The sequence below is a fragment of the Pristiophorus japonicus genome, chromosome 19, assembly GCF_044704955.1.
Source record: "Pristiophorus japonicus isolate sPriJap1 chromosome 19, sPriJap1.hap1, whole genome shotgun sequence".
Lineage (NCBI taxonomy): Eukaryota > Metazoa > Chordata > Chondrichthyes > Pristiophoridae > Pristiophorus > Pristiophorus japonicus.
The window spans coordinates 82,491,817-82,505,281 of record NC_091995.1 but is presented as its reverse complement, the minus strand read 5'-3'; the positions used below and the strand labels follow the sequence as shown (position 1 = coordinate 82,505,281).

Genomic DNA, 13,465 nt, shown 5'->3' with positions numbered 1-13,465 from the left:
GCAGTGCTGAGGGAGCGCCGCACTGTCAGAGGTGTTGTCCTTCGGATGAGACATTAAAACCGAGGCCCTGTCTGCTCTCTCAGGTGGATGTAAAAGATCCCATGGCACTATTTCGAAGAAGAGCAGGGCAGTTCTCCCCAGTGTCCTGGCCAATATCTGGGCTGACACTCCCAGTGCAGTACTTATTATCCACCAACCAACATCAATAAAAACAGTTTATCTGGCGATTATCACACTGCTGCCTGTGGGAGCTTGTGTGCAACTTGGTTGCTGTGTCTCCCTACATTGCAACAGCGGCTAGATCTCACAAGGACTTGCATACGAACAATGACGGACAGGTGAAGTCCCATACCATTGCGATGCCTTGTGTATATCACAATATATGCACTCCACCCCATGCGAAATCATGTGAACACCTTGGAGAGGCAAAAAGCGGATTTTTTAAAAACACGCTAATTTGGGGGAAAGAAATCTGGAAAATTCCTCGTCAAAAGTACTTCATTGGCTGAGAAGTACTTTGGGTCATCCTGAGGCCGTCAAAGGTACTATAGAAACGCAAGTCTTGCATTTCTTTCTTTTTTCTTTTACGCTATGCATTACCCACTGTATTATAAATGCCCAATCATCGTGCCTTCAGCTGCCTAGGCCCCAAGCTCTGGAACTCCCTCCTTAAAACCCCATTCTGACCTCTCTGTCCTCGGCCTCCTGCACTGTTCCAATGAAGCTCAATGCAAGCTCGAGGAGCAGCACCTCATCTTTCGATTAGTCACTGTACAACCTTCCGGACTCAACATCGAGTTCAACAATTTCAGACTGTTATATATGCAGACTGTAGATATACTCTCTGTGTAGTCACTGTACAGTTGCATAAAATGGAGATTTGTTACCTGATGTACTATCAATAAGGTTTACACTGTGTATATACTATGCTGGCACTACTAGAGGGTGCAACTGGTGGAGACCGGCGTTTCCTACCCCTGTGGCAGAGGCTGTCCACCAGAGGGCACTGCGGTGGGAGACCTGAGGGTCACCTGCATAGGTGTTCAGGGCCCAGTATAAAAGGCTGCCCACCATGCTTGTGCCTCACTCTGGAGTTAGGAATAAAGGACCAAGGTCACTACAGTTTGAGTACAACACATTGCCTCGTGGAGTCATTCATAAGTACATCACAGACATAACACAGACCATAAACTCTGCCCTCATTTATTTATCTGGTAGTGTTGACAATTCTACAATTCCCATTTACACCTCCTCCAGACCTATCTTTTGTTTCATTTACTTGTCTCATTACCGTCTCCTTTTGCCTCGCACCATCATAGAATCACAGACATTTACAGCACGGAAGGAGGCCATTGCGGCCCATCGTGTCCGCGCCGGCCGACAAAGAGCTATCCAGCCTAATCCCACATTCCAGCTCTTGGTCCAAGCCTTGTAGGTTACGGCACTTCAAGTGTATCCAGGTACTTTTAAATGTGGTGAGGGTTTCTGCCTTTCAATCAGTGAGTTCCAGATCCCCACCATCCTCTGAGTGAAAATATTTCCTGTCAAAGCCCCTCTAAACCTCCTTCCAATTACTTTAAATCTATATCCCGTGTTTGTTGACCCCTCTGCTGAGGGAAATAGGTCCTTCCTATCCACTCTATCTGGGCCCCTCATCATCTCAATAAGACTTCCCCTCAGCCTCCTCTGTTCCAAAGAAAACAATCCCAGCCTATTCAATCTTTCCTCATAACTAGAATTCTCCAGTCCAGGCAATGTCCTCGTAGATCCCCTCTGTATCCTCTCCAGTGCAATCACATCTTTCCTGTAATGCGGTGACCAGAACTGCACGCAGTACTCTAGCTGTGGCCTAACTAGTGTTTTATACAGTTCAAGCATAACTGCCCTGCTCTTGTATTCTATACCTCAGCTAATAAAGGCAAGTATTCCGTATGCCTTCTTAAATACCTTATCTACCTGTCCTGCTACCTTCAGGAATCTGTGGACATGTACTGCAAGGCCCCTCTTCTAGACTTCCCAGTGTCCTACCATTTATTGTCCCATCATCCCTTTTGTCATTTAATTTCTCCTGCCTTCCAACCTATCACAGGCCTTCCCTTATGTTCTTTCCTCCCCTCCCCCCTGTCCGTACCCTTGCACTTGCTTTAAAACCTGTTACATCTCTAACTTTTGCCAGTTCTGACAAAAGGTTGTCGACTTGAAACGTTAACTCAGTTTCTCTCTCCACAGATGCTGCCTGACCTGCTGAATATTTCCAGGGTTTTATACCTTTCTCTGTTACTTACTGTAATGTATTTGCTTCATGGGTTCTTTGCTTAAGAATTCATAGCAACACATTGCTATTAAGAACTAGTTGGTTTATTAGCAAAGGTTTAACAATCACACTACACATTACCAGTTCATCCACCAGGCTCACAACCACCTGCCTCATCGTGGATCCCCCGAACCCAACTGACTGGGGTTTTATTGAGTCTTGTGAACATCACGTAACTGGCTAAGCCACTCCCAACTCAACAGCTCGACAACTATTTTGTTGATACTTAAATCAAATGCCTCCTTTTGACAAGGGCACTAGAACCCACAAATTAAAATTTTAAAACTTTAATGAAAATCTTTAATCAAATTAGAATTTGGTTGCTGGGGGTGAAGATGCACTCCAGTCCCTCCGGCGCCCACCTCTCGCGGAAGGCCGCGAGCGTACCGGTGGACACCGCGTGCTCCATCTCCAGGGACACCCTGGCCCGGATGTAACCGCGCAAGAGAGGCAGGCAGTTGGGCTGAACGACCCCCTCAACCGCCCGCTGCCTGGACTGGTTAATGGCCACCTTGGCCGTGCCCAGGAGCAGTCCTATGAGGAGGCCCTCAGACCTATCCGCTCCCCTCCGCACAGGGTGCCCAAAGATCAGGAGTGTGGGACTGAAGTGCAGCCAGAATTTGAGGAGAAGCCTCTTCAAATATTGAAAGCTGGGCTGCAACCTCGCACATACAACATAGACGTGGAACACGGACTCCTCCAGACCGCAGATATTGTAGGCGGCCTGGGAGTCCGTGAACCGACTTAAAAACCGATTGCACGGGACTGCTCCATGCAATACCCTCCAGGCCAAGTGCCCGCTAAATGAAGGGAGGACTCCCGCGTAGAGAGCCCTCCATTGGGCAACGGCTCTACAACTCTTTTGTTGAGAACAAATAAACATTTAAATCAAGTGCTCCCTGATTAAAGGGGAGGGGGGGGGAGGGGCACTCCAAACATTTTCAAACAAGTGCCTCCTTGTTTTCTTTTTAATTTTTTAAAAGTTTTTTTCCCGGGGGCACCTAGAGGCAAATTATACAAGTGCCCCCAGGCTAAAAGGGGGGAGGGGGCACTAAAACTGGCAATTAAACAAATTAAACTTTAAACAAAGGGTAATCAAATTAAAATTTGGTTGCCGGGGGTGATGATGCACTCCAGTCCCTCCGGCGCCCACCTCTCGCGGAAGGCCGCGAGCGTACCGGTGGACACCGCGTGCTCCATCTTCAGGGACACCCTGGCCCGGATGTAAGCGCGGAGGAGAGGCAGGCAGTCAGGCTGAACGACCCCCTCGACCGCCCACTGGACCGGCTGATGGCCCCCTTGGCCGTGCCCAGGAGCAGTCCTACGAGGAGGCCCTCGGACCTACCCGCTCGCCTCCGCACAGGGTGCCCAAAGGTCAGGAGCGTGGGACTGAAGTGCAACCAGGAATTGAGGAGCAGCCCCTTCCAATAATAGAAGAGAGGCTGCAACCTCACAAATACAACATAGACATGGAACACGGACTCCTCCAGACCGCAGAAATTGTAGGCAGCCTGGGAGTCCGCAAACCGACTTAAAAACCGATCGTACGGGACTGCTCCATGCACCACCCTCCAGGCCAAGTCCCCGATAAATAGTGGGAGTACTCCCGCGTAGAGTGCACTCCATTGAGCAACAGCTCTACAACTCTTTTGGGGGGGAGGACAAAATAAACATTAGATCAAGTGCCCCCCGATCTGGGGGACACTCCAGAAACTTTTAACTACCCCCTTTTTTTTTCTTTTTTTTGTTGTTTTTTTTGTGGTTTTTTGGGGCATTAAAATGATATATTTTACAATTGCCCCCTATAAAAAGGGAGGGGGACACTAAAACCGTCAATTAAAACAAATTAAACTTTAAAACATATAAAATCAAATTAAAATTTGGTTGCCGGGAGTAACGATGCACTCCAGTCCCTCCGGCGCCCACCTCTCGCGGAAGGCCGCGAGCGTACCGGTGGACACCGCGTGCTCCATCTCTAAGGACACCCTGGCCCGGATGTAGGCGCGGAAGAGAGGCAGTCAGTCGGGCTGAATGACCCCCTCGACCGCCCGCTGCCTGGACCGGCTGATGGCACCCTTGGCCGTGCCCAAGAGCAGTCCTACGAGGAGGCCCTCGGACCTACCCGCTCCCCTCCGCACAGGGTGCCCAAAGATCAGGAGTGTGGGACTGAAGTGCAGCCAGAAATTGAGGAGCAGCCCCTTTAAATAATGGAACGGGGGCTGCAACCTCGTACAGTCAGTAAAAACGTGGAACACGGACTCTTCCAGACCGCAGAAATTGCCGTCGGCCGGGGAGCCCGTGAACCAGCTTAAAAATTTATTGCACGGGACTGCTCCGTGCACCAGCCTCCAGGCCAAGTCCCTGATAAATAGTGGGAGGACTCCCGCGTAGAGAGCACTCCATTGAGCAACAGCTCTACAAACCCTGTGAGCATGCTCACAGGTGCAGACATTATACTTGCCAGGCCTGAGGAGATGGGAGCTGTCAATTACCTGCAGAAAGTGTTGCAGCTCCTGAATCTGGCTCTGTAACTCGTCGTTGTCAAGCTGCAGCTTGCTAACGCTTTGCTTGCTTGGCATGCTCTCGAAGTCCTTCTTCAGTTTGCTGGAGGCTCTCCGAGCCAGCAGACATTCCCCCTCGAGCCCGTGCAGTCTGCATTTCATCTTATCGTTCTGGAAGAAAACACTTCAGGTTAGGGAGAAGCACAGCATCCCTGGACCCGTTACTATCCTAACACCAGCAACACATTGTATTCGTATCTGCCGTCCAGCTTGGTGGGCCTGGTTCCATCAGAGCATAGGAACTAGGAACAGGAGTAGGCCATACGGCTCCTCGAGCCCGCTCCACCGTTCAATAAGATCATGGCTGATCTTCAGCCTCAATTCCACTTTCCCCGCCCGATCTTACCTCAAGACTTGTCTACTCCAACGCACTCCTGGCTTGCCTCCCACATTCTACCCTCCGTAAACAAGAAGTGATCCAAAACTCAGCAGCCCGTGTACTAACTCACACCAGGTCCCACTCACCCATCACCCCCTGTGCTCGCCAATCTACATTGGCTCCCGGTTAAGCAACACCTCGATTACAAAATTCTCAGCCTTGTTTACAAATCCCTCCATGGCCTCGCCCCTCACTATCTCTGTAATCTCCTCCAGCCCCACAACCCCACCCCCCGAGATGTCTGCGCTCCTCTAATTCTGCCCTCTTGAGCATCCCTGATTATAATCACTCCACCATTGGTGGCCGTACCTTCTGTTGCCTGGGCCCCAAGCTCTGGAACTCCACCTCTATCTCTCTTTCCTCCTTCAGGATGCTCCTTAAAACCTACCTCTTTGACCGAACTTTTGCTCACCTGCTTAATTTCCAATTATGTGGCTCGGTGTCAAATTTTTTTTTGTCTTATAACACCGCTGTGAAGCGCCTTGGGACATTTTACTGATAGAGAATTCAAACAGGCTCATTTAGACAGACTGTGAAAATTCACAGACTCCCAAGAACATGCAGTTCGGCATGTTGCATTAACTCATCAATCAACTTGACATTTTCGGACCTTGGGTAGCGAGCCAATAAAACGTTAAAAGACTTTCAATTGAGCCAATAAGGTCAAAGAAGGCGAGTTCTTTTCTGTAAATTGATCCAGGCATAAATACAGCCATTTTGACCATGTGTCTCAGTAAGAACAAGGACCTGGCTTGAAGCCAAACAGTTTGTTGCTCTCTGCCAAGATTAAAAAGTTAAAACTACCATCGGAGTTCGTATTTCATTGGAAATTAAGAGATCTAACAATTTTGGCGCTGCGAGCTGGGTCGCTGAGGAAAGAAACTGAATTTTGGACATCGGACCTACATATTGAGCTAAGGACTCCTCTTTTTAAAAAAAAGTCCTCGGTCAAAAGTCTAAATTCGCCTCTCCTTCTATGCGATTCCGAAAGCCTCCGGTTTGCGAACCCTCCAGTTGGTAGTCGGCTCGAGGTCCCATAGATGTCTAAACTTCGGCGGTGTGTTAGTTAATTAATCACCGACCTATTGATCGGCTAGCAGGCCTACGACTCGAGACTCCAGTAAAGAACTCAGTAAAGAAATGGCAGCAGGAGATAAGAGCAAAGAATTGTCTACAACTGTTAAAGGTGGGCAGGCATCACCTGAAGTTTCGCTAGATTTAATTCTCGAACAGTTGAAAGAATACATAGAGCAACAATTCAACTTATCTAAAACCTGTATTAAGATCGAACAAAAGTACGGAACCTCCAAAGGACAATGGTCCTTGGACGAGATTAAAAGGGTCTGGGGAAAAACGACCCGTATGAAAAATAAAGAGCGAACTAGATGGTCCGTCGCGGTTATGGGCCAGATTCGAAAGCGGAATGAAATTATAATGCGTTCCCAACATGATCGAGAACTGACCAGTACAAAGGATCAATTGCAAGCAGTTTGTGCACAGCTGCGACAGAAAAAGCTTGAACTTGAAAAGCTGGAAGCGGAAGTTAAAGATCTTAAAGGTGAAATTAAAGAATGGAAAAAATCATTAGGTCAAGAGACAGTAATAGGAAAAGGAAAATGTATTGATCAATTCCCAGGGTACCCATGTTTGGATAAATTAAAAGCGCAAACCCGAAGACACGACCGAGGAATAGATACGGATTCTGAATCCTCCTACAATACAGTGTCGGAGGAGGGGTGCGCTTTGCCCCATTTAAAAAAAGACGAGTTGTAGTCAAATCAGAAGAGACTGCGGATGAGGGCGGAACCAAAAAAACAAAGAGAAGGGTGTATGCAGAATACTTAGTTCATGATCCGGCAGACCCAGAGAAAATTGATAAATGGTCCAAGGAATTGCCCAATCCAAAGAAAGGGGGAGTAAAAACGTGGGACCAATTGGACCGCTTAAGAAATATATATCAACTTCATCCCTGGGATGGAGTGCAAATTTTGACCATAATGGTGCAAAAACACAGGGAAGAAAATTGCACGACAAGGTAGATGAAGCTTTGGGGTAGAATGAGCAAGAATTAGACGCAGGATGAGAGGCGATTAAACACTGGCTGCAAGCCTTCAGTCCAGCTAATACAGACTGGGGAAAAATTGCAGCTTGCCGACAGAAAGGAACAGAGGAGGTCCTGGAGTATGACGAGCGGTTTAGATACACGTGGCTAGAACATTCGGGTATGAATAATACGGATGAGGAAATGGATGAACAAGTGTTTGGGCCCCTGAAAGCAGCTTTCGTGGCAGGTCTAAAGCCAGAACTGTCCAAAATGCTTAAGGTAGTGTTACCGGACTGGGAAGGTAGAGGAACTACCTTTGCAGCATTGGTGGATCGATGTAACCAATTAGACCGGGATATGGGAACTAAAGTCCGAGTTGTACAGGCTATGGGATGGAAATCCCAGGATTCCGATAAACAGTTATTAGGAAAATTACCCGGAAAATGTCATTATTGTGGGAAAGAAGGTCACTGGGCCAAGACGTGCAAGGCAAAACAGAAAGGTCGTGGCTGGGGAAGAGGACGCAGCCAGGGATACAATCCAGCCAACAAGCCAGGCTTGTCACAAGATAACGACCTCATAGAAGCATTTAAGCGACTGACAATACAACAACAGAAGGAGTTACTTGGGATAGCAAAAAACGATTAGAGCCCCCCCTCCTCGCACTAATACAACAGATGGGAGATGGGCTATATATAATAACTGTGAGGGTGGGCGATAAGGATGTGGACTGTCTTTTAGACACAGGGGCGGAATTAACATGCTTACCCCTACAATATGGAGACTTTTTGCCGTTGGATGGTAGGGCACGTACAGCCTATGGAGTTGGGAGCCATAAAATGGAAATTAAAAGGACAACACCGGTACTTATAGGGCTGGGTCCACATGAACTAACCACGCTGGTCTGGATAGGCCCAGTAGATCAACCCCTTTTGGGAATGGACGTTCTAATCCAAATAGATTCATCGTTGCATTTCGAGGATGGTCGGGTGACATGATCAATTAGAACTTTGAAGAAAGAAGAATTGAAGGAACACCCGATATGGGCTAAAGATAAGAACGATTGTGGCCTACTCCAGATGGAGCCTGCGTCATTTACAGGGACCAAGCCTCCATGTACTAAACAGTATCCCATCAGTCCAACTGCCATTGCGGGAATTTTACCGGTTATTCAGCAATTGGAGAAACAAGGGGTGCTTATTAAAACGCATAGCTCCTCCAATAGCCCCGTGTGGCCGGTACAGAAATCTAATGAGACTTGGCGTTTGACTGTCGATTATAGGAAAGCTAACCAGTGTATTGATCAAAAAGCTCCTTTGGTCGCAGATCCGTCCACCATTTTTAATGCCCTCAAACAGGAACATAAATATTTCTCGGTTATAGATATGGCCAACGGATTTTGGTCGGTGCCTCTGGCACCGGAGGTTCGACAGTGGTTTTCTTTCACTGTCCAAGGACAACAGTATACTTGGACCCGGTTACCGCAGGGTTTCCACAACAGCCCTACGGTATTCCACATGGCTTTACAAAGCCATTTGCGAGAATTACCTCCCCTGTCATCCACAGTCATCCAATATGTAGACGATATCTTGCTAGCTTCAAACACGGAAGAACAGCATGAACAAGATTTACGAGCTTTGCTGGATCACCTTCGGCTGAAAGGACATAAAGCCAGCATCGACAAAGCACAAATATCCCAAGAAGAGGTTGTATACCTGGGACAAAAGATTTCACAAGGAAAGAGAGAACTTACCCAGGATAGAACTGCAGCCATTCGGGCTGCTAAAAAACCCACCACTATTCAGGAACTAAGGTCTTTTTTGGGATTGTGTAACTTTAACAGAAATTGGATTGACTCCTTCACACAGCTTGCTCAGCCACTGAATGATATTTTAAAGGGGAAACGTGCCTCTAAAGAAGCCATCACCCTCACTAAAGAACAGCAAGAGGCCTTCCTGAGTTTGAAAAAGGCTTTGTGTTCGGCACCGGCTCTGGGAATCCCCAACAGTGCGAAGCCATTTATCCTGTTTGTTCATGAGAAAGAAGGATATATGACAGCTATACTGACACAAGAACATGGGGATCGGCAAAGACCTATTGGCTATTATTCGGCAAAACTGGATGCTGTAGCCCTCGGATGGGGAAGTTGCCTAAGGGCCATGGAAGCTACATGTCGAGCGGTAATGATCACTGCGGGTCTAGTCCTCGACTAAAAGCTGATTGTCAAGTGTCCCCACACCGTACACGCTTTGCTGTCTATGAATAGAATGTCTCAGGTGACAGCAGCAAGATGGACCCGCTGGACAGCAGTTTTGGAAGCTCCTAATCTCCATATCGTCCGGGCCAGCCTGGTTAATCCCGCAACTATGCTCCCGATGTCAGAATCGAGGGAGCAAGAGGGGGGAGAATGTGAAGAGCATGACTGCGTGGAGATTTTAAAAGAAACAGAAGAAGCAACCTTAGCAGCAGAGGAGCCTTTGCACAACCCAGACCTCATCCTGTTTACAGATGGTTCCTCCTTTGTTGACAATGGTACCAGAAAAGCAGGATGGGCAGTTACAACCTTATATGAGGTAGTGGCAAAAGGACGTTTACCCTCAGGAACGTCAGCACAACAGGCCGAGTTACGGGCCCTGTCAGAAGCATGTCGAATAGCAGAAGGACAGACAGCTAATGTCTACACAGATTCGCGTTATGCTTTTGGAGTCGCTCACGACTTTGGTATGTTATGGCGGAAAAGAGAATTCCTCACTGCTGCTGGTACACCTATCCGAAATGGAAAAGAAGTCCGAGACTTACTGGAGGCCATACAATTACCTCAGGAAGTGTCCATCCTGAAGTGTAAGGCCCATACCAAGGAAAATACCACAAAAGCACAGGGAAATGGCCTAGCCGACCAGGCAGCTAAAGATGCCGCCTCACAGAGCGTTCCTCCAGAAGAACCAACACAGATGTGCAGATTGAAAGCACTCAGGACTCTGACACGAGACCTTCAAACAATGCAAGGCGAGTGCTCCCGAGAGGAAAAATGGACATGGATTGAGGCAGGAATTAAGCTATGCGAAGATGGTGTCTGGAGACAAAGAGTTACCGACAAGCCAGTCGCGCCACAAGTGCTTATGCCTTTTTTAGCCCAACAGATCCACTCATGGGGACACTTGGCCTCACAACAGATGACGGCACGGTTCCAGAAAAGCTGGTGGGGTCGGGGATTTAAAAAACATGCCCAGCTGGTAACAGACCACTGTGTGGTCTGCCAGAAAAATAATTCTGGACCCATCACGGTAATGCCCCAACTGAGGCCCCCTGCCCCTGTCGGACCATTCCAGCATCTGTAGGTTGATTATATATCTCTTCCTTCATGCCAAGGATACACTAACATTCTTGTCATGGTCGACAGATTCTCGAGATGGGTAGAAGCTGTCCCAACTAAAAGAGCCACAGCCAATCACACTGAAAAGGTCTTGTGTAAGGATTACATTCCCCGATGGGGAGTTCCGAGTAGCATTGACTAAGATCAGGGAACACACTTCACAGGTGCTGTGTGCAAAGAAGTCTGTAGGTTACTGAACATTACGTGGGATTTACACTGTCCTTATCATCCACAATCAACAGGACAAGTAGAGTGAATGAATCAAACTCTGAAACAACGGCTTGCCAAATATCACCAAGAAGGAACACCATGGCCCCAGGCACTACCAATAGTGCTATGTAGCATTAGGGCAACCCCGAACAAAACTACAGGTCTAAGCCCATTTGAAATTATAACAGGAAGACCCATGTCGCTGCCAGGAACTATCGATTTACGGAAAGCTGATATTCACTTAATGAGTGACACTTTGTTATCATACTGTCAGAACCTAACCAATGCTATTAGTTCTGTTTCCCGACAGGTATCGGCAGCTTGGGGTAATCCACCCGAAGGAGGACACGACATCATCCCGGGAGTCTGGGTGTATGTGAAAAAGTTGCATAAAGAACCTTTAGGTGCCAAGTGGGAGGGACCTTATCAAGTGTTATTGACCACCCAGGCAGCTGTTAAAGTCCAAGGAAAGAAAGCCTGGATCCACGCTTCACACGTTAAACGAGCACCCGTAACTGAAGCTGAAATCTAATAAGGCAATTACTTTTCGCGAAAATGTATAAATTTACTGTATTATTGATTGTAGGTATTCTAGGCATAGGCCTACTTCTTACTAGCCGACCCTCTGCACCAAAGGGAAATAGTAGAGTAGCAAGGGGATTACATGTAAATACCTTTTATTTTTATATTGTTTGTTTATGTTGATTAAATGTTGTTGCGACCAGGCGGCTGTAGCTGCTGTTCCGCAGGTGAGACACCTTGCAGGTCCCAGCAGACCGTCTGTACGTGGCACAGGGGTATGTTATGCTCAACGAAAGGTTGTTTACTGGTTGAACTAAGATATTGATTTGGATTAAATTGGAATAAGGTTAATTAACCTATTAAAACCAGACTTCCATTGTGGCCACGATGGAACTCGGGTTGGTGTAAATTTGTGTGGAAGCTACTAGTCCGGACATGTGGCGAAACACATCAACAAATTTTGGAAGGAAACTCGATTAACATGTATGAAATTATTTTGTAGAATGTTTAACCAGTGATACCTGAAGTTTTATGATTCAGTTTGTGAAAGAATCACAGGGGGGATTGATAGAGAATTCAAACAGGCTCATTTAGACAGACTGTGAAAATTCACAGACCCCCAAGTCAAGGCTGTTACATCCAGTTCGGCATGTTGCATTAACTCATCAATCAACATTTTCGGACCTTGGGTAGCGAGCCAATAAAACGTTAAAAGACTTTCAATTGAGCCAATAAGGTCACAGAAGGCGAGTTCTTTTCTGTAAATTGATCCAGGCATAAATACAGCCATTTTGACAATGTGTCTCAGTAAGAACAAAGACCTGGCTTGAAGCCAAGCAGTTTGTTGCTCTCTGCCAAGATTAAAATGTTAAAACTACCATCGGAGTTCATATTTCATTGGAAATTAAGAGATCTAACATTACTATGTTAAAGGCGCTATATAAATACAAGTTGTTGTTGATCTCCATGTCCTTTGATTCTCCTAGACTCCAAAAATCTATCGATCTCAGCCTTGAATATATTCAGAGACTCAGCATACACAGCCCTCTGGGGCAGAGAATTCCAAAGATTCACAACCCCTGAGTGAAGAAATTCCTCCTCATCTCAGTCCTAAATGGCCGACCCCTTATCCTGAGACTGTGCTCCCTGGTTCTAGACACTCCAGCACTCTAGACTCTAGACACTCCAGGGGAAACAACCTCCCAGCATCTACCCTGTCAATCCCCTATCTGTCCAGTCGTAGCCAGAGAATCTCCTGCAGTGGGCTTCCCGCTCCCGCACTGTTACCTCTGGTGCCTCCCAAGGATCTATCCTTGGCCCCCTCTGACATCACATCTACACGCTGGCCCTCGGCGACATCACCCCAAAGCGCAACATCAGCTTCCACATGCACGCTGACGACATCCAGCTCGACCACAGTGACCACCTCTCTCGCCCCCCCCCTCCCCTGCCTCTGATTTGTCACGCTGCTTGTCCGACTCCCAGTATTGGACGAGCAGAAATTCCTTCCAATTAAATATTGGGAAGACGGAAGGCGTGGTCAAGGTGTACTGTCTGCCCCGTCCCCATATCAAGGCCTAGAATTTGGATGGCACTGTGCCCATTTTCCAGGCGCTAAACAGATGCCTAAGCCCCCAATATGGCGGACAGGAAGGGCAAGCTCATTACGCGCAGGATTTCCTCCGGCTGCCATATTGGTGTAGGCAAAATATTTAGGCGTCCAGGGCCGATGCCTGAAACAGGCGTTAGACTCTTTTCCTATTCAAAGAAGACGGGTTGAGGCTGCCTCGGCAATATTGGGCTGCCCTGAATGCAGTTGGTGCTGGGCCGGCTGCATTCAGGAAAACCAGGTCTACATGCGGCCTAATAGGCGATCTTTCGAAGGGGACCTCCGCAGGCCGCAACCAACAAGTTACCCGTTTAAAATGTGACCACCTGAATGTGGAGCCAGGAGGGGCAGTCGTATTCTTCCCAGCTTCACATTGAACCATCCAGGCTGCTGCCCGCTCCCCCCATTCCCTCCACCCCCCCCGATCGTGATCGCAACCTTCCCCTCTGCCAC

General features: G+C 47.7%; 1 protein-coding gene across 1 annotated transcript in view; it reads right to left on the bottom strand.

Moving 5' to 3' along the window:
- The window catches only part of LOC139230277 (caspase recruitment domain-containing protein 11-like), a 113,704-nt gene that overhangs the window by 69,554 nt on the left and 30,685 nt on the right, over positions 1-13,465 (bottom strand). Inside the window, 1 exon segment of the mRNA XM_070862105.1 lies at positions 4,807-4,986. Within this exon segment, the coding sequence (XP_070718206.1) occupies positions 4,807-4,986 (180 nt within the window).